Source organism: Crocuta crocuta, unplaced genomic scaffold (genome assembly GCF_008692635.1).
Source record: "Crocuta crocuta isolate KB4526 unplaced genomic scaffold, BGI_CrCroc_1.0 scaffold244, whole genome shotgun sequence".
Taxonomy (NCBI): domain Eukaryota; kingdom Metazoa; phylum Chordata; class Mammalia; order Carnivora; family Hyaenidae; genus Crocuta; species Crocuta crocuta.
The window spans coordinates 121,706-141,025 of NW_027530191.1; the positions used below are offsets into that span (position 1 = coordinate 121,706).

At 39.0% G+C, this 19,320-nt stretch overlaps 1 protein-coding gene across 3 annotated transcripts in view; it reads left to right on the forward strand.

Moving 5' to 3' along the window:
• Positions 1–421: 421 nt before the first annotated feature.
• The window catches only part of FAM13C (family with sequence similarity 13 member C), a 155,092-nt gene continuing 136,193 nt past the window's right edge, over positions 422–19,320 (forward strand). For 2 of the 3 annotated variants that reach the window (XM_077765227.1, XM_077765228.1), the window contains exons 1-3: positions 649–770; positions 7,181–7,237; positions 10,768–10,969. In XM_077765227.1, coding sequence (XP_077621353.1) covers positions 709–770; positions 7,181–7,237; positions 10,768–10,969 — 321 coding nt within the window. In that variant the 5' untranslated portion in view covers positions 649–708. Of the gene's footprint in view, positions 594–648; positions 771–7,180; positions 7,238–10,767; positions 10,970–19,320 lie in introns of those variants that run through there. The other variant, XM_077765229.1, reaches the window with a different exon arrangement.

The window sequence follows — 19,320 nt, forward strand, 5'->3', positions numbered from 1 at the left end:
CACTCGCCCTGCGTGGGCTCATTTATAGCCCTGTAGTCCGAAGCTGGGCGCTTCCTCTCTGAGACTGAAATGACAGTGCAGACAGAGCGGGTGTGATGCAGTGAGCCCTCCTTCAAATGCAGGGCAGTAAAAAGCAAGACACACACACACACACACACGCACGCACGCACGCACGCAGAGCAAAAACAACAGCTATATCCTCTTCTCCATTGTCGTTCCCTCCAGACGGATAAATTTCTTCGAGCCTCCATCCCTAGAGGAGGTAGCTCTGTAACATTGGCAGGCGACGTTCCCCAGCGATTTCAGCACCTAGGCAGAAACGTCTGGGCTTTCCCACTGCCAGCCCCGGGGGTGCCTGGCACCCAGAGGCCTGGACTAACCGCGTGCGGGGCCGGCGAGGTTGGGGTCCGGTAACTCTTCAGGCGCTCCTTGCGGGGATCCTGGGAGCCTGGGGGCCCAGGGCCAGCCCCGCCACCGCGCCCCGCCCCGCTCTGTCCCCGCAGCCTCCCGGGCTGCCGGGCTTTGTGGTTCGCCCGTGCGGCTGGGCCCCAGCTGGGGGTGTCGTTACGAGCATGTGCAGACAGCAGCCCAAGGTAGAGCGAGCGTGCCGGGCGAGCCCGGAGACTTGCCTTGCAATGCCATGTTTGTGTGTGCGCCCTAACTCCCGGAGAGCAATCAGGGAGACGGCTCCCCGGCCGCACCTGGCTGATGTTTTCTTGTTTCTGTTTCAGCCTTCAGGATAATTCCTTCAGCAGCACCGCTGTAACAGAGTAAGTGATTCTTGCCATTAAAATAACACTTGCATGCCTTTCTCTGGAAGCAACTATCTTGAAGGTATCCTCCACCGTCCCCCGCAGCTCTTCGTATTAGATGCATTGTCTCCTGTAATCTGGGGCTCTGAAGACCGCAAGAGGTGCTGAGTGATGGGGCCCAGAAATCTTTACAGGTTGAAATCAGCCTTTTAGCAGCTACGGGGGAGACATCATTATAAGCTAACTGCTTGCAGTAGCGTGGTGCTCTAAGTTATGTTTTCTTGGAGCTCAAATTAAAAAAAGATGTATTTGACATGTCAGAAAGGAAGCTTTGTTTTATTTTGCCAACATTGGTGTCAGTTTTCATGGAACATGCCGTATATATTTACAACAAATAGGAGATAGATGTTAAATAACTTGGGTTGAATTCCAGCATGTGATAAACAGGCTAAACTTATTCTTACCCTCTCTTGTCTACAGATTTTTAAGACAGAGTAAACTTTTTTTGCATGCCCTTTGTCATTTTTTTGTCTTCTGACTTCAAAGATGTGGCTATAGGAGGAATAAATCATCTTGTCGTATGGCTAAACTGCTGATTGGGGCAACTAACATCATTTAAACATGGAATGAAGGAGTATAGTATTTTACTGAAGCCCAACTGTCATAGTATTTTTTATTAGATATAGTTCACGGTTTTAATTCTTGTCATCCATTCCTTAATGTGTTTTCCTAATACTATATATATATATGTATGTGTGTGTGTGTCACAAATTAATAGGTAGTTGTTATACAAATATTATATGTAATTTGTATAAAATTCACATATATACATATAGATGAAAATATCTGTACTGCATTTAGCAGTCTTTCTAGGCTAACTCATGATGTTTACTTCTGGGACCTTTTGGTAGAAGTCACTCAGCAGCTGTTCAGGAAAAAGGGGTGTACAAGGCTGTATACTCACCTACGTTTAAAAAATTCTGCAAGTTTAATATAGAAAAGCCCAGCAACTGTTTATTAAAGTTTCCTAAAAGGCAAATAAATGTAGGAATAGATATAAGAATGTCTAGTTTTACCATGGTCATAATGAGTTGGTGATGGAGGGGTAAGATTCTATAGGGCTTCCCAAATCCCATGGTTTCCCACATTCTTTTGTTTTTGTGTTTGGATATGCTACTCTCTTAGTATCAAGCTTTGGGCTCACTTAACTGGAGTTACTTAAAAAATGACAATCCAGGGTTGACTTTAGAAGATGCCATATAAAATACTCACTGGGGCCAGCATCTGTTAATGAGATTGCTGCAACTTTGGTTTTCTAAAAGCCGGAGAGAGGAGGGAATGTGTGCTGAAATATGCAGGCCAAAGATAGCCTGTGACTTCCTCATTCAGGTTCACAGGTGGTGCTTTCCTCCCTTTGCTGTTCTTATAGGCACCAAGTGCTTTCTGTGCCTGATTCTTGGGAGCCCTGTGTGGCTGAATCCCCAGAGTCAGCCTTGGGCATTACGGCTTCAAAATGAGATACTCAGTTCCAGACTTCACATGGACCTTTTAAAAAAGATTTTACACTTAACTGTGGGGAAAGTCTGGTACTTTATCTTTGGATACTCCTCAAGGAGTTCTGATTGCATAAGATCCTGTTGTTTTCAGAGAAGTGACAGTGATTTATTTTCTAAGGTCCTGAGTGACAATTGGAATGCCATCTGGCTAATCTAAAAATCTAAGGAGTATATTTAAAACATACCAAATGTTTCATAGGTGTCACATAGCACAAAGTAGGGTCATTTAAAGCTGGTTATTGTCTAGTGTAACATTTTCTCCTCTCCTCGGGAAGATGAAACATTTTCCTTGACATTTCCTTCTTTGGCATTACCCCGAAACCACAGGACCAGAATCACTATCTTGAGACATAGATATAGTAGGTGCTCAGTAAATATTTGGGTGTGGTCTTAACATAGACAGAGAAGGCACTGGCCTCCTTGTATGTTCCGTGTTCTGGATACATACAAACTTCCTTTCCTCCTGCCCCCATTCCCTCCTACTTCCTCCTACCCACACTCACGTTTATTTTCAGTGTCTGAAATTGCACCCAGGGATTGTTTCTTTTGTGTTAAGGCCTCTGGTGGTGACCCTTATTAAAATGGAAATTAAAAAGCCTGTGTCCCTGGGAGGCAGATTCAAGTTGTCATTAACACTTTAATATAATTTATGTTATCAGGTAGTCTAGCCTCATAGAGGTGAATTTGGCCTCTTGGGGGGTCTCTTAAGAGTCAAAGGGAAGGGAAATTGGGAGACAGATGAGGACAGATTTTATTCTCTTTTGGTTTTTCCCAGGTCTGGCACTGTCTGTGCAGTTCTGAACCAATTCAGTTTCTTTTTATACCCAAATTCTTCCAAGATCAGAGTGACCTTGGACTTCCCTTCTGTATCTGCAGGTTCCTTTTATCTATTTTTCCATGGTCATTTCCTATGTTGCTCTGGCTACGCTGCTATGTGAAATGAAGCCTGGCCAAGCAAATGAATTCTGCAATGAATTAGTTATCATCCGAAGCAGTGGTTCTCAAAACCACTGATGATCAAGAAACTGATCATTAGTATGAAATGGGGAAGGGGATTGAGGCTTGTACAAGGTTCAGTTTCCTAGGAGTTAATGCAAAGTGAGAACCTACAGTTGGCGATTATATTGGAGTCAGCCCAGTTACAAAAACTTAAAGATAAACCTTTAAGTCAGTGTTAAACTTTTTAGAAGCATACTAGTTATGTTTGTGTGTATTTGGGGAAGTAGTCTGGTTTGAAAATTCACATTCCTGGGCCTCATCCTCAGGGAGCTAGTGATCTAGTGACGCTGAGGTACAAGTGGGGCCCAAGTCTTTGCTTTTAATCAGGCTCCCAGGGAATGCTAATGCAAGTGGTTCTGGAGACACACTGAAAAATCCCATAGGAATTCAGGCTGCACCTCTGCATCTTTGCTCTCAGGGAACACAGGACTAGTGGGTGAATAGGAATCTACTTCCTGGCACAACGACATTTTATCTAACAACCCATCTGAGGCTTTTCTTCTCATTTACTCCAAATCAATAAAGAGAGCTTCTCAAGGGCATTTCTTTCCCCACCATTATTCTAAGAAACAAGTCATTCTCCTTCTTTTGTGAGCCTCTGGAATATAAACTAAAGAGACTATTTGGTAGGCTCAGTATGGTGGAGCAGAAATGCCACAGGGGCTATACCTTCCACCTTAGACTCTGGGCAATTCCTTCACCTCTGGTATGAAGGTGGCCCCTACCTCATTGCACTGGCAGGCTTAACTGAGATGCTATGAAAGAGAAGGTAAGCGGTGAAGGTAAAGTCCCATATAAGGTTTTCTTGTTTGTGATTGATAGAGGGAATAAAACTCCAAATAAGGAAAAGGGTAACAACCCTGAGCATTTCACAAAGAAGTTATTGCAAGGACAAATTATCCATATGTTGTCTGGGTAACAACAAATCAAGAACCCTGGGACTTAGACCCCAGTTGATGAGAACTTCAAAGGAAGTCATTTAATAGGGGTGCTGTTCACATTTTTTTTACTACAAACAATAGTAAGAAAAACATTTTATTTTATTTTATTTTAAAGAGAGAGAGAGAGAATGAGCAGGGGAGGGGCAGAGGGAGAGGGAGAGAAAGAATCTTATTCTCTGTATTATGTATATTATGACTGTGAGATCATGACATGAGCCAAAATCATGAATCTGGATGCTAAACCATCTAGGCACCCCAAAAACACATTTTATAATGCAATCCAGCACACACATACATACATGATTGATTTAAATAAGTTCTGTGAAATAACACTTATCCCTTATGATACTGATATTTTCTATTCTACTTCTCTAACAACAATAACAGCATGCTGGTAGCTGCTGTCTAATTTTAAGACATACTAATAGGTCACAGTTTACATTTTGAAAAGCATTGGACTCAGAGATACCCAGTTTTGAATATTTAAGGAGATCATTAAAGAGATTGGATTTAAATTCCCCTATTGGGGTTATACTATAGGAAGAGAATGCCAAGCCCAAGACTAGTAGGACACTTTGTCTGAGCTGATATTCTTCCAGGACTGGGGATATCTGGATATGGGTTCCCACTGGAGAATCCAGTTTTACAATTGTTTCAACATTGTACAGTGGGCTTCTGTGTAAGGAATTAGCAGAAGAGTCACAAAGGAGATGTTAATTCAACAAAACTTAATGGTCTTCATCAAAACAAATGTAAAATCCAACTGAACTAAACAAAGCTTGTATATGTGTTGTGTGTAAGCCAGTACACAGATCTATTTCATTGCTGTATCTGTGACCTAGGAATTGTGTTTCCTTGACGGGCTACTGAAATCATTCAATAGGCCTTAAAATTCAATCAGCTAATCAGAATCTGGCCTTATACTTAAGAGAGCATGTGTACCTTTCTATGTTCTGGTGCCGTGTTTCCATTTTCACCTAATTGTACTTTGACAAAAAAGGTTAATAAACTAAGTGGGGGAGGGAGGAATAAGTTCTTGCCAAGTTCCCAAACAATAGCTATTGTTGAGCCCTAGGGTTGAACCTCTGATTGAACCCTAGTTCTTTGGAAGCAAGAATTCTAGATTTCTATTCTTTAATGATTTTTCTACTTTGTGAGATTACTTTTATTGGGAAACATTTTCATTCACATTACAAACCTTAGATGATCTATTAAAGTGAATGCCTTAATGGAGGAGAACAAGACAGTACTTATGAATTCAATTGTTGTTTACATAAGATGGACAGGGTGGCTTACTGACAGTCAAAAACATGAGAAAGCAAGAAAATTTAATTATTTTGTTAAGAAGAGCACTGTATTAAGTAGACAGATTTTTTTTTAACTGCCAGTGGGAATAAAATATTTCAGCAGGCCAAAAGAGTTAGAATCTAGGTGGCCTTTGTTTTAATTCATTAAAAAAACCATAATTTAAAAGAGAGTGAGGGAAGAGGACTGTAGCTTTCATCAATTTGTTTTGTGGATAAGTTATATACCATTGAAAGCAAGGAATATTTAAAATTATAAATGATTTCCTATAGCATGAATATTATTATTATATTATGGTGATATTATATATGTAGGTATTTATTTATTTTTGTCTACTCATTATACTTTGAATCTCTCAGAGCAGGGTCCAGGTGTTTTTCAACTTTGTGTCCTTTAGAAGTAGTGCTACTGAAAGTATGGGCCTCCAAATTGTTTGTAGCTTGTCTGAGACAAGGAAAGTACAGAAATAAGGAGTAAGCATTTAATAACTTTTAGGGGAATTTGGCATCTCTGTGGCATTTTTACCAAACTGCCATAGTGGATTGGAAATAGAAAACAAACTGGTCAGTCCTGAATCCCAAGAAGTTTGAGAAACACAGCTCCAATGCCTAATGAGTACCTGAAAGGCAGCAAATGTTCCATAAATGCTTGTTAAATTATTTCCAGTCTTGCTGAGGGGCCAGAATTAATGATTCCATTCAAGCATTTATTGGATGCTCACTCTGGGGTAGCACTGTGGGCACTGTGGGAGTTTATCTAGAAAAAAAATATCATTTCTTCTCAAGGAGTTAATAACTAATTCAAAAGATCTCAGAGGTATGAAGGCATTACATAGCAGTATGAGGCAAGATACAGTTGGTTACCCAAATCTCAGAATGAAGAGTAAACATTTATGTACCACAGTTAAAGTAGGTATGTGAGCCGTGGGTGAACTTGGTTCATGGAGCTTGTGATACTTCACTTGGGCAAGTGAAGGATGAGTAGGAGCTGGAGATGGAAAAACCATTCCAGGCTGGAGTGGGGTGGGAATGACTGAGAACAGGAACAAAGGCTCCCTCCTACACTAGAGTGAGAGAATGGTCTTGCTCTAGATTCCCTCAGGCTGTGTGGAACACAGGAGACTTTTCATTTAGAAGAACCATGAATTTTTTACAGGGTTATTCCAGACGTTTTGTGATGAGGAAGGGGATTGAGAAAGTCTGGAGGCCAATGGAGGAAGCCAAATGGGAGCTGGTGTGGTTTAGGACAGTCTGAGGCAGAGGAAATTTCAAGAGGCACAAGTGGAGTCTCCTTTGAGCCAAGAATAATTTACCAATTTTTGTGTTAAATGTCCCCTCAAGTGCTTTGAATACTTTGGTCCTTGCCAAGATCTTATTAGTTTAGGTGATTCAGAGCAGTGGATCATAAAGGAACGTTACCTCTAGTTCTGAGGTAACATGATCACATGACATGACATCGGTGTCATTACCTGGTGCACATGCTGGGAATTGGAGCTAGTTTGAGAGAGAGAGTGGTGAGGGTTGTTCTGTTTTTTAATTTACTGTGCTAAACTAAGATAATTTTAGATTCTTTTGCTTCTGCTGCTACAGACTCTTGGATCTGATGTGGCTTTGTTTCTTCTCTCCAGGTGTGACGAAGACACAATCTCCCTACATGAAGATCAGACTGATTGCTCCAGTCTCAGGTATGACCCACTATTGCTTGGTTCTTAATTATGGACAGAAATCATCTGGGTCTGGGTTCCATTGTCTCCTTTTTGAATTACAATCACTTGTTCTTGTGTCTATGATTTTCTAATAAACTATCAATTCTTTTTTTAAGGAATTTTTAAAAAATATTTTTATTTATTTCTAGGAGAGAGAGAGAGAGACAGCGTGAGCAGGGGAGGGTCAGAGAGAGAGGGAGTCACAGACTCTGAAACAGGCTCCAGGCTCTGAGCTGGCAGTCAGCACAGAGCCCGATGCGGGGCTCGAACCCACGAACCGCGAGATCATGACCTAAGCGAAAGTCGGAAGCATAACCGACTAAGCCACCCAGGTGCCCCTAAACTATCAATTCTTAAAGGAAGTTTTGTCTTGTCCAGTTTTAGATACTTAGTACCAAGGCAGTGGTACTGCACTGAAAAGCAGTGCCTTTCATATGGGGAATGCTTGATAAATGCTTTCTGAATTAAATATTGATTATACTATCTCAAGGTTCCCATCAGAGAGCCTGTGGAAGGGATTACAGATTTATTCACCAAACATGTCATCGAGTGTTTGGAATATGGTCTTGGTCATCAAGGGTTCATGGTATGGCAAAACCTTCACAGTTAACTTTCTTACATATTTGCTTTGTTCAGAGCACTTCCATGTACATTTTATTATTTAATCCAAACAACTGAAAGGAGGCTGATGTTTCTCTCCTTATTCCATAGGTAGGGAAACTGAGGCTCAGAGGGATTATAGCTCATCCAAGCCAACATAGCTACTATGAAGCAGAATTTGGACTCAGGTCTCTCTGACTCTCAAGTCCATTTATTGGATAACAAATAATTGTTGAAGACCTATTTTTTGTGCCAGAAACTGGTCAATATAGATAATGATGCTGCAGTGCATTAAGTGCTATTTTACTATCTGTGGACAGAGGATTCATTTAGAAGGACCAAATAGCCCAGAGAAGTTTCTGGGATGGATTCTTTCAGAAAATTATAATAGTACATGATGTGTGTGTGTGTGTGTGTGTGTGTGTGTGTGTGTGTAATATAAGGCCAAGCAAAAGATGATGCAACCAAGCAGAGGGAGCAACTTACTGGAAGGCCAACGGAGGGTACAGAAAATAGACTTGGGAATAGCAGGCAGTTCAGGATGGCAGGAGTCTTGAGAACCTGTGGGAGTGAGGAGGCCAGGAGTGGTAAGAACTGAAGCTCCAGAGATAGACAAAGATGGATTTCAAAGGGTCTGTGTGCCTTGCTAAGGAGTTTGGAATTTATCCTGGAGGTATTGGGGAGACTAAAAAGAGCTCTCAGTTTTTTCTCTGCAAATTACCACTTGGCTAAAGCCCTGTGAGCATAACAATAGCTCCCATTTATTAGGCTGTGGCCTTGAGCCAGCTTCCTATGGCAGGCATTTCATAGGGACTGTCTTATCTTATTGAAAGGTAGAGAGACATCCATCTCAGGATGAGGGCCATAGAGGTGACATGCTGTGGACCAGGTGACACAATTAATATGTGGAAGGACCTTTCAGACTCTTATTCTTTTCAGAACACCACACTCATTCTCAGTTATGAATGATTCCTATAAGTAGTGGCATAAGTTATGCAACTTGTACTTTCCTGTTTTGGAGATTCTGAGGAACCATTAACAGGTTAGAAATACATTTCTAAAGATTACTTTTGTTTTAGATTTTAAGTTTGTGTAATGAGAAAAAGATGCTTTTAGCTCCCCCTGCCCACGTTCTTTGTTTTTCAAGTCAAGGAGGTGAACAAGATGACATTTATAAATTGAGGGCACCTTGAAAATATGTAAAAATAAAGTCTAGGTATTATTTTAGGAATAAGTCTATCAAAAGAGTCATTTTAGATTTGAAAACTGACTTTTCCCCTATTATTCTTGAATATTCTAGAATCTTCCTTGAATGAGGACCCATTTAGGTTTAATGTAAAGACAGCTGTTCTTTTCCTTTCTCACCAGGGAACACAGAATGTGTGAATGAACATCCTTTGTCTCCAGTGGTAGAAATTTCAAATGAACCAGTATAGTTCCAACTCATAATTTCATATTGGTTTCCAAATCCATTAGTGAGTTAGAATTTTTTAAATTGTAGCCGATCTTAAGGGGAAATATTAACCAGTGTCACTGACATTGACTTGTTAATTATTTTTTCAGTTACTAATATTGAAAAATTATTTCACTTGTTGGAGTCTCCTTTACCAGGCATTATGAAGTTTGCTCTGAGGCAAACATAGTCTTATTTCCACACCTTGTCCAACCATACCTGATTATGCTACAGACTTCCTATGCTGATGTTTGTTTTGATCTTTTCCCAGAGGCTAACTGGAGTTCATCCTTTTGATATCAGTTATGTGAATTTAATTTCTGTTTTACTTGTGAAAAGGCATGTTGAAGAGTGGGCTTAGAAATCCTTTCTTTGCTGGTCTTGTTTCTTAGCTTTATGTATCCTTGAACCATGAGGAATTGCTTCCTAGCTGACCTTGTCAAAATATCTTTTATGGGTGCTCCAATCAGGGAAAAACAGCAGGTGGGAAAAACAGCACCTGGGGAAAGTGGCCACTCCTAGAGAATTGCATGATCTAGTACCAAATGATTACTTGTGGATTAAGGTTGAGGATACTGATTGTATAAAGCGATTTATAGATTTAAAAGGGATTAATAACTTCAATTAAAAGTGTTATGTCACTACTTTGGAGGAAATTGAAACAGTGGAGTAATATTGTATGAATTTGCTTGCTTAGTGAAAATTAAAAGTGCCATTTGGCACTAAATGTATGCAGGTAACACCAGCCCATTCAGTCACCTCTAGCAATTCCTCACGGATGAAAGCCAGACAATGGGATTTTCGAGTGTGCACTGAGGGTATTGTTCAGATTGTTTGCTTGGGTAAAATTTGGCACTTGTATTGTATCTTATCCAAGTAGCATGTTTCTTATCAAAGTGGACCCTGTTAAACTTCTGGAGGTCTTTGAAAACTGTAGAGAGTTGATTATAAACATGCCAGGGAAGAGGAAGTATCATGCCTTGAAACAAAGACATATATGCAAGAGAGACTGAAGACCTACCTACTACTCCAGGTCTGGGTGAATTAGCCCTTCTATTAAGCACTTCATTTAATCTCTGCATTATAGAGTATTACTCTATAAAACTGGGATGATGATCTCTAACCTGAATCTCACATTATTATTGTGAGAGAAAAGAATATATACATGAAAGCATCTTGAGGTGGAAAATTAAAAACAGAAGTGATAGTATGCACAAAGTTAGAACTACCAAAGAAAATATATGTATCCACTAGCAAAGATTAGAAGGGAATATGGAGTGATCTTATGAGTAAAATTCACATTTCTTTGGTTCTCATTCCTGTGAAACTAAGTCTACTCTAAACATTTTGCTAGCTACCATATAAATAGAGCAGCAATGAGTGTGCCAGCCTCACTTTCCCGCAGCAGTTTAATACTTTTTTGGGTGCTTTCTAAATTGAGTCTTTCCTGTTTTAGAGATGAAGACAATAAAGAAAATTACCCTGACGCCGGGGCTCTCCTAGAGGAGCCCACACTGCCCTCTCGGGAGCCGCAGCAGCATGTAGAGCAGACCTTGCTGGTGGACGGCGTGCTGCGACCCAGCATGGGCAACTTCAAGTCCCGGAAGCCTAAGACCCTGCTCAAGGCAGAGAGCGGAAGGAGCCACGGAGAGAGTCAGGTAGTGAGCTGTACTTCCAGGCCTTTGCCAAGTGGGTGCTCTTCCTGCGAGGGCATCACTTTGGCAGGCTGTGTGAACACCTTATTTTGCAGGAGGTGATGAGGCATCTTGAAGTGTCAGTGTCAAAGCACCCAGAACAGTTCTCTGAGCTGGCTGATAGTTTAGTGCCCTTTCAAACTGATACTCTTGAATACGGGGCTTTGACATAGGTTCAAAGGAGCTGCTGCAATCTTTGCAGGGTAGAGTGGAGGAGGGTCTCCAATTATCTTCACTTATCCAGTTCATGTAGCTCTTGCCCCAAATTTGGAGAGTCTTCTCAACAAAAGTCCCAAGTTTACTCGAAGCCATTCACCTTAGGCTGCAATTTAGTAGCCTTGGATAAATAGTCAAGTGTGTATGCATGTGCCATGTGCCCGTTTGTATGTGTGTACTGTAGGTGGTTCTTTGAGGTCAATAGGTGTTTAAATGAATGAACGACGCATTTTTTGCAACTTGATTTGGGTAATAAACTTACATTTTCTATTTTTTTCAAATTTTCTCTAATTGTAGAGGGATGTAGCAAAGAATGTGATGTTTTTAAATCTTAAAAACTCCACAAATGATTTATGATGCTTTTAACAAAAAGATTAAATGAATATAATCTACTTTAATCTTACTAGGAAGTTAATGAGATTATACTTGTAATGCACCTAACATAGTTTTGGGGACACAGGTCCTTCATTAATATTAACTTTGCTTTTTTGTTAACGTCTAAATCTTTAAAATAAAGTGGGAGGTTCTACATGTAATAGTTTAATTATATAATAATTTTAAGTCTTGTCCTATATAGCAAATGGGCACCAGGTGATCTTCCTATTAGAACAACTTTGGCTGAACACTTTATTTGGTCTTGTTATTTTCGTATTTGTCTTGTGATTTTTATCTAATTTCTTCCTTGACATTAAGACATCTTAATTCAACAGTTAATTTTGCAATAAAATGAAAATACCCTCTGCATTCATAAAGGTGTGTTGTAATTATTTTAACCTGAGTTGACTTTTATAGAGAAGTGAGGTGAAAATACTATATGAGTTATCATAAACTTGAGCCCCTACCTATTACTGAAGGCACCTGTGCTTAATCTGATTAGGAGTGTGGTGTTGGGGAGGATACAGGTACCCAAAAGACTGCCTGCAGAATCTGATGGGTTTCAGGGAGGCTCTGATCTTGAATCTCCTACCACTGGTCACTTGTGACACTTGAGCTTGAGGTGACCAGTCATTTCTGCTAGAGTCCCCTCTTTCTTATCATTCTTTAACCTGGCTCACAGAAATTACATAGCTGACACTTGTAATAACGTGCTAATGGGGCATGCAATTCCAACCCATTGCTCATACACAGGAAAATTTCTGGAGATATGCTTGTATTGTCTTTGCTGATAGTACAACAGTGGAGACCTGGAGTGCAGGTAGAATTTCCAGTTCATTCCTAACATCTCTACTCACACAAGGAGAACCCCCCCTCCAGTGACTAAGAGAACTGTTATAATATTAGATCGTTCATATTTGGGAGAAATTTAAAACACATTTCATTCTTCCTATATTCTTTGGGGACGGAGAATTTACACTGGTTGAGTATTGAGCAAAAACTGAATCTATAAATAATATTATTAATTAAATCAGCTAACATGTATTTCAGCATTTACTGTGTTCCAGACATGTACCATATTTTACCACAATCCCATGGATGGGTATTATTATATTTTTTTGTAAAGGAAAATCTAAGGATTAGAGGGATTACCTAATGTCTCTAAACAGATTTGGAAGAACTTGAGTGGAAGGTCTTTTCCATAAAAGCACAATGTTGCTAGTAAGACATACACAGATCTTCCCAGATCTAGTGATTTACCTGATCTCTTATACAACTCACACCTTAATTTTTATATAAAACCTGTGATTTGACTCTGGAACTTTTTTTTTTTTTTGCGCTGATATGTTGTGCTGTGAATCAGTAATTACTTATTTAGAAAAGATTACTTTGGGGAGAATTTTCTTTTCTGCCTTAAAGCTTTGTAATATTGGTCACTGAAGCTAGATAAACATTGTTTGAGTGAATGTTAGCTCCATAGGATGCAAGTTTCTTAAGGTCAGTGATTCAGTCATTGTCTATCTTTGGATCTGTAGCATTCAGTAGTCACTCAGTATTATTTGTTGAATGGTTCAGAACTGGTAAGAGAGATATACATGATTGTATCATCTTTTCTTGTGAAATGTAAGTGTGTTCTTAATCAGTTGTGAAAGTTACATTTTAAAAGAGAATATAATCATGACTCTTCTACAGCTATGATATAAAGTATTTCAAATATTTTATTTAAATTATTAATTAATAAGGGAAACAATAAGGTATAACAACTGGTTCAAATGAGAATGCCAAGTATCACAAATTTGTAGTCTGACAAGGAATATAGAAATATATTTACAAATGGACACAAAATTGGCAAAAGTTGTAATTTTCATTGGGTGGTAATCAATTACTTTCCCTTGGAGTCTAAAAATTATTTGTATTATGATCAATATCTACAATTCACTTCTATGGCAATAGCCTTGTAAAGTAGCCTATTCATAGACAAACAAAAGCAAAGATTATCCAGATGGATGATCTAGCCAAGATATCTACTAAATTTCTAAGTCATTTATAATTTTTCCTTACATTCTCCTCCTCCCCCTTATGATCATAATAATCTCAAAGAAAGATTATCTTAATCACAAAATAAGGCTAGTTTCATTAGGTTTGGCCTGAATAATTACATAGGCATAGCAAGAGTGTTAGTTTACCATATAGGTCTTATTAAGTATGCTTTGCAAAATCTAAAGCCATTCACTACTGAATAATTACAAAATAAACTTTTCTCTGGGAATTTTCATGAATGCCTCTATTTGCAATCCCAAGGCAAGGAAGCCAAGTTCAAGAAACTCTGTCCACTACATTACTGCAGTACCTATGCGCTTGGATAAATTCCTCTCTTCTTGAGGTCCCCAAATAACACAAGGTTCCTACCTTGCCAAGAAGTGACCATCTTTATCACCTGTAAGGTTGGACCCTGTAAGCCATTTAGCAGGCCAGTTATCCTAGGAGGACTCTGTAGGCATAGGCTTCATAAGTAAAATCACATTCATTCCTTAAAAGTGGCCTTTTCCCCCAATTCAGGGAAAATCATTCTTAAGATGACATTCCAGGCAAGATGTTAGTTGCATAAGAGATTTTTTTTCAATTATATTCAGGTTAAAAGGATGACAGATTATTTTTAAATATATGAAATAACCCTATTGCAATTGAAAGTAAGGATACAGAGTGAGTTTCTGGACTCTGGGGTCAGTGAGACTTAGATATCATTTTTAAATATTTTATTTCAATTTACATAATAGAATGGTTTTAAAATATAGTTTTTATTTATTATTATTCAGGTATGGTGAGGCTGATAGATGAAGAGATGACTGCCATTTGAAAAGATTACTACTCTTAGTTCTTAAGAGGAGAGGATGCATGCTATGCCATGCAGGGCTACAGAAGTAAGGCATCAGTGTTAGGAAGTAGAAGGGTAGGTGGAAAGTAAGGCAGAAGCCTTTATGTGGTTTCCATGGGAAAGGCAAGGTGAGGTTGGATAAAGCAGTCTTAGTATTGACTAGTTTGAATCATTTCAGTAGAGTGTGAGGTAAAGGGGCTCTCTAGTACCTGGTTGAGATGATTAGGGCAGAGGAATATTGCCTTCTGGAGTATGTGAGCCAGGTAGAAGAGTTGGTTCCAAGTATGGACTCATTGGATTGGCTAGTTTGTATGTGAAAGGTTTGTTCTTGGGCAAGTCATTTAATATATTCTAAAAATTGGCTAGCCCTGGAAGAGGCATTTATTTCCCAATCAGTGAGGTTTTAGAAGCCAGTACATCAAAAATACAGAAAATAGTAAAATATGGTTAATAAAACAATCTACTAAATTGTGAGGTGAAGTAGAGAAAGGACTTTCATTTAGATCCAGTAAATAGAACATTAAGATAACAGTATTGCAGGACACCTGGGTGACTCCATCAGCAGAGTGTCTGACTTCAGCTCAGGTCATGATCTCATGGTTCATGAGTTTGAGCCCCACATCTGGCTCACTACTGTCAGCACAGAGCCTGCTTCAGATCCTCTGTCTCCCCCTCTCTCTGCCCCTCCCAGGCTCATACTCTTTCTCAAAAATGGATGAACATTAAAAAAAAGATAATGATATTCCCAAAGTAACTTCAATAAAATTTCCCTTATCAGTCCATTCAGTTTTATGTAATTAATTTTTGTTCTTATTGATCTTGAATTAGCAGTAGCATAAAGCCGTCAGTTCCTTTTCTTTTTTTTTAATGTTTTATTTATTTCTGAGAGAGAGAGAGAGAGAGAGAGAGAGAGCGTGAGCAGGGGAGGGTCAGAGAGAGAGGGAGTCACAGAATCTGAAACAGGCTCCAGGCTCTGAGCTGGCAGTCAGCACAGAGCCCAATGCGGGGCTCTAACCCACGAATGGTGAGATCATGACCTGAGCCAAAGTCAGACGCTTAACTGACTGAGCCACCCAGGCACCCCTAAAGCTGTCAGTTTCTTGACTAAAGTTCTGGCATCAGATTCCTGTACCCAAGAACCTGTTCCTGAAAATGTCAACTGTTTGAAGCATCTGGTCCTTTACCGTGGGAGTATTGAGAGTATTCTTTGTTGAAGACACAAACTGTGGGTTGATGCTGATAGCAGAGGCTATATGCTTCTACTATATCTGAAGTATATGAAGAAAACAAACATATATGGATAACTGAAACTGAAAATACTTGTGATTATTTTACTATGAATCACTTTCAAATGTGAAAAGTCTGATGAGAGCTCATAATAAGAATAATGAACAGATGTGACATACAAAACAAGATAATAAAATGATTGTCCCCAGATTAGACAAAATGTTTCACAGTATAACAGATAAGTCTATTTTTAAAGAAGTCAGGGAGTGTTTACTTATGATGTTATAAAATAGATGAATGTAATTTTTACAGAGGGAAAAACATGGAGATACAATAATCCTGAAAGAATATGCCAAGAATGTAAAACAAAATATTCATTAATCTGGTGTAAGTCATGGACATCTGCATTTTTATTAAACTCTATGGGAGAGTCTGATGTGCACCTTGTAAACTAATAGCTTGGGAACACCAGGGTGCTCAGTTGGTTGATTTTGGCTCAGGTCATGATCCCAGAGTCATGGGATTGAGCCCCATATTAGGCTCCATGCTGAGCATGGAGCCTGCTTAAGATTCTCGTTCTCTCTCTCCCTTGGCCCCTCCTCCACTTTTTCTCTCTCTCTCCATCCCTCTCTGTCTCTCTCTCCCTCCCTCTGCAATAAAACAAAACAAAAACCACTAACCTGGATGATGCTAGGTTCAAATGAAAGAAGTAAAGCTGTGAACAAGTCAGCATTTTAAATAATAACTACAATTATCCCTGATAATACTATAGTGTTCTTGGCTAATATCATCAGGCAAAATGCCACATGGACTTGAACAAAGATAGAAGTTGAAAGAACTATTTCATAAGAGTTTTTGATCATGGGATAAATTAGCATTAAGCAGATTTACCATGCACTGTGGTAGAGACAGTTGTTCTGTTTGTAAAGCTGGACTTGTTTGGGGGAACTGAAGCTTATGCTTCAAATCCTGCCCACTGCACAGTTCTAACTGGTTTGTTATGATCATCATTCCCAAGAGCACCTGTGAAGATCCTGTAAGCTCAACCTTCTTGAACTTAAAAACAACCCTCTTTAAAGCTGGAGGGTACCATTGTAAGAGTCTACATATTGCCATTTTGGGTTCTCTTGTCACAAAGTTTGTATTCAGCACCCCAGAGTGGGTCTTCAATCTGATCCTAACCAGGCTGAGAATGGGGGTATGGGGAATGGAAAAGGGGCCAGATGGTAGCCATTGAAAATTTTGATCTTTCATACCTTTCTTTTAAAAAAAAATTTTTTAAACATTTATTTCTTTCTAAGAGATGGAGAGAGACAGAGCATGATTGGGGAGGGGCAGAGAAAGAGGGAGACACAGGATCCAAGGCAGGCTCCAGGCTCCGAGCTGTCAGCACAGAGCCTGATGTGGGGCTCAAACCCATGAACCGTGAGATCATGCTCTGAGCCAAAGTTGGACACCCAACCGACCAAGCCGCCTAGGTGCGCCTCATACCTTTCTTATCAGCCCCAAAGTCGGATTCAGAAATTTCATTTCTGGAGGATCAGATTCAAATCTCTCTAAGAGCAACTTTTCTTTAATCCTGGCCTGGCCATTTCTCTGAGGAACCCTGGGTAAAGTAGCAGAATCTTAGGTTTCTGTGCATGTATGAATGATTGATTATAGTTTTACACCCACTATATATGAATAATTTAAAAGAAGAAGGCTTTAAGTATATTTGCTAATCCAATAAAAGTCCAGAAATCAGGGACACAATGCAGGAATGTCGTCAAAGAAGTTATTTTAAATAAGGAGACTATTTGAACCAGGATCAATTACAATTGGCTATCCTTATCTTCCTTAAACAGTAGGCTGTGAAAAGAAAATAATATCCAATAAGTTGCAAAGGAAACATTTAATGATTTGTCTCCTGGATGGTCAGCTTTTATTGATGCTAATACCAAAGTTCACTATTACTATTCACTTGGGGCTATAATAGAACTTGTGAGTTTGTGTTAAAGTAGAAATTCCTTATCAAAATAGTTTATTACTCTTTCTAGGGAGGAGAACATATTGAAGGCAATAGATTATATATACTGTAATATTTTGTGACACATTATACAAAATATGGGGGGTAAATGAAATGGGTGAAGGCGGTCAAAAGGTATAGACTTACAGATAGAAAATACATAAGTCCTGGGGTATAGTGTATAGCATGGTGACTATGAAAGGTGCAAAGAGAGTAGCTCTCAAGAGTTTTCATGGCAAGAAAAAAAATTGTAACCATGTGTGTTGATGGATGTTAACTTGACTTTGTGGTGATAATTTCACAATATATACATATATTGAATTACTATGTTGTACACTTGAAGCTAATATAATGTTATAGGTCATTTTTATCTCAATCAAAAATGTAGGTGTGCCTTATATCTCATTATGACTAATAGTGACCTCTGGAGGTTTCATCTCTCCCCATTAGTATATCTGGGCAATTCATCATCTTGGAAAACTTTGGGGTTGATTTATTGTAAGACTTCCTTCACACATACTTTATTGTGTGTGACCACTAGTCTTGACCAGTCTTTCCTGTTCTTGGTATAATATCTACCTTTTTCTGGAACTGTTTATCTTAAATTAATTTCTAATATTCACATTTCCCTGATAACTCAATAAAAATGTGTAAACCCACCATTTAATAAAGAATCCATATTTATTGACATTCCCCTACTGATTACAGTTAACATAGTAATAGATTATTATAATATTTTGTGAAGAATTAAAAAGAACTCCATATTGCTATAGTATTAATCCCTAACAACCTGATTTTGGGATAATTGGACTTGACTAACAGAACCAACTTCCTGTATTGGACCTCATAACTGTCCAGAGGGCATGTAGATTTAGTGTTGGTAGATTAAGTCTTACCATCTTCACTCCCTACCAGCTGGCATCAGGCAATGCACCACCTTTTCCGTTCTCCCCTCTGGTGGCTATTTTAGCAGAAGACAAAAAGTAGGAGCCTATATAGCAAGCTTTTCTGCAGTGAGCTGTGTACTGCAATCATACTGCTAATCCACTTCCTGGGGAGACCAGCTGTTCTGTCTGGTGTACTTCAGCGTTAGGTTTCCTTCACTTGGCTCCAATAGATGTGTTAAGAGGCTGGAAAGGGATCCAGGTCTGATTGTGAAATTTGCATTTTAATGTTTATGCAGCAGTGAAAAACCCCTAAGCACTTTTCAGGCAAAATAACCCAACTATGAAGTATTTACTATATTTCTGTTTTTGGAGAGTATATTTCTAATTCTTTGTGCATTAGACTCTAAATTAAAAAACAATAGTTAGTTCTGAGCCATTTCCCCCCCCCAAAAGGAACTAAAATTCTGTTAAAATTATAGCTGTCCTTTATGTACATTTTTCTTAACATATTAGTGAAACACTAAGCAAGTACAAACTGTAAAGCAAGAAAACCAGTACAGCTAATTGACTTTGAAATTGAGAGCACCAGAACGCGAAAATGAACTTCAACTAGAATTTCACTTGCTCTTCAGTGAAAGACTTTTAAGTTCTGAATATGCCTGTGAGGGCTTGCTTTTTAGAAGGTGTCAAAAGTATGAATTTATTGTGATCCTAACAATTTGCCTCAGAT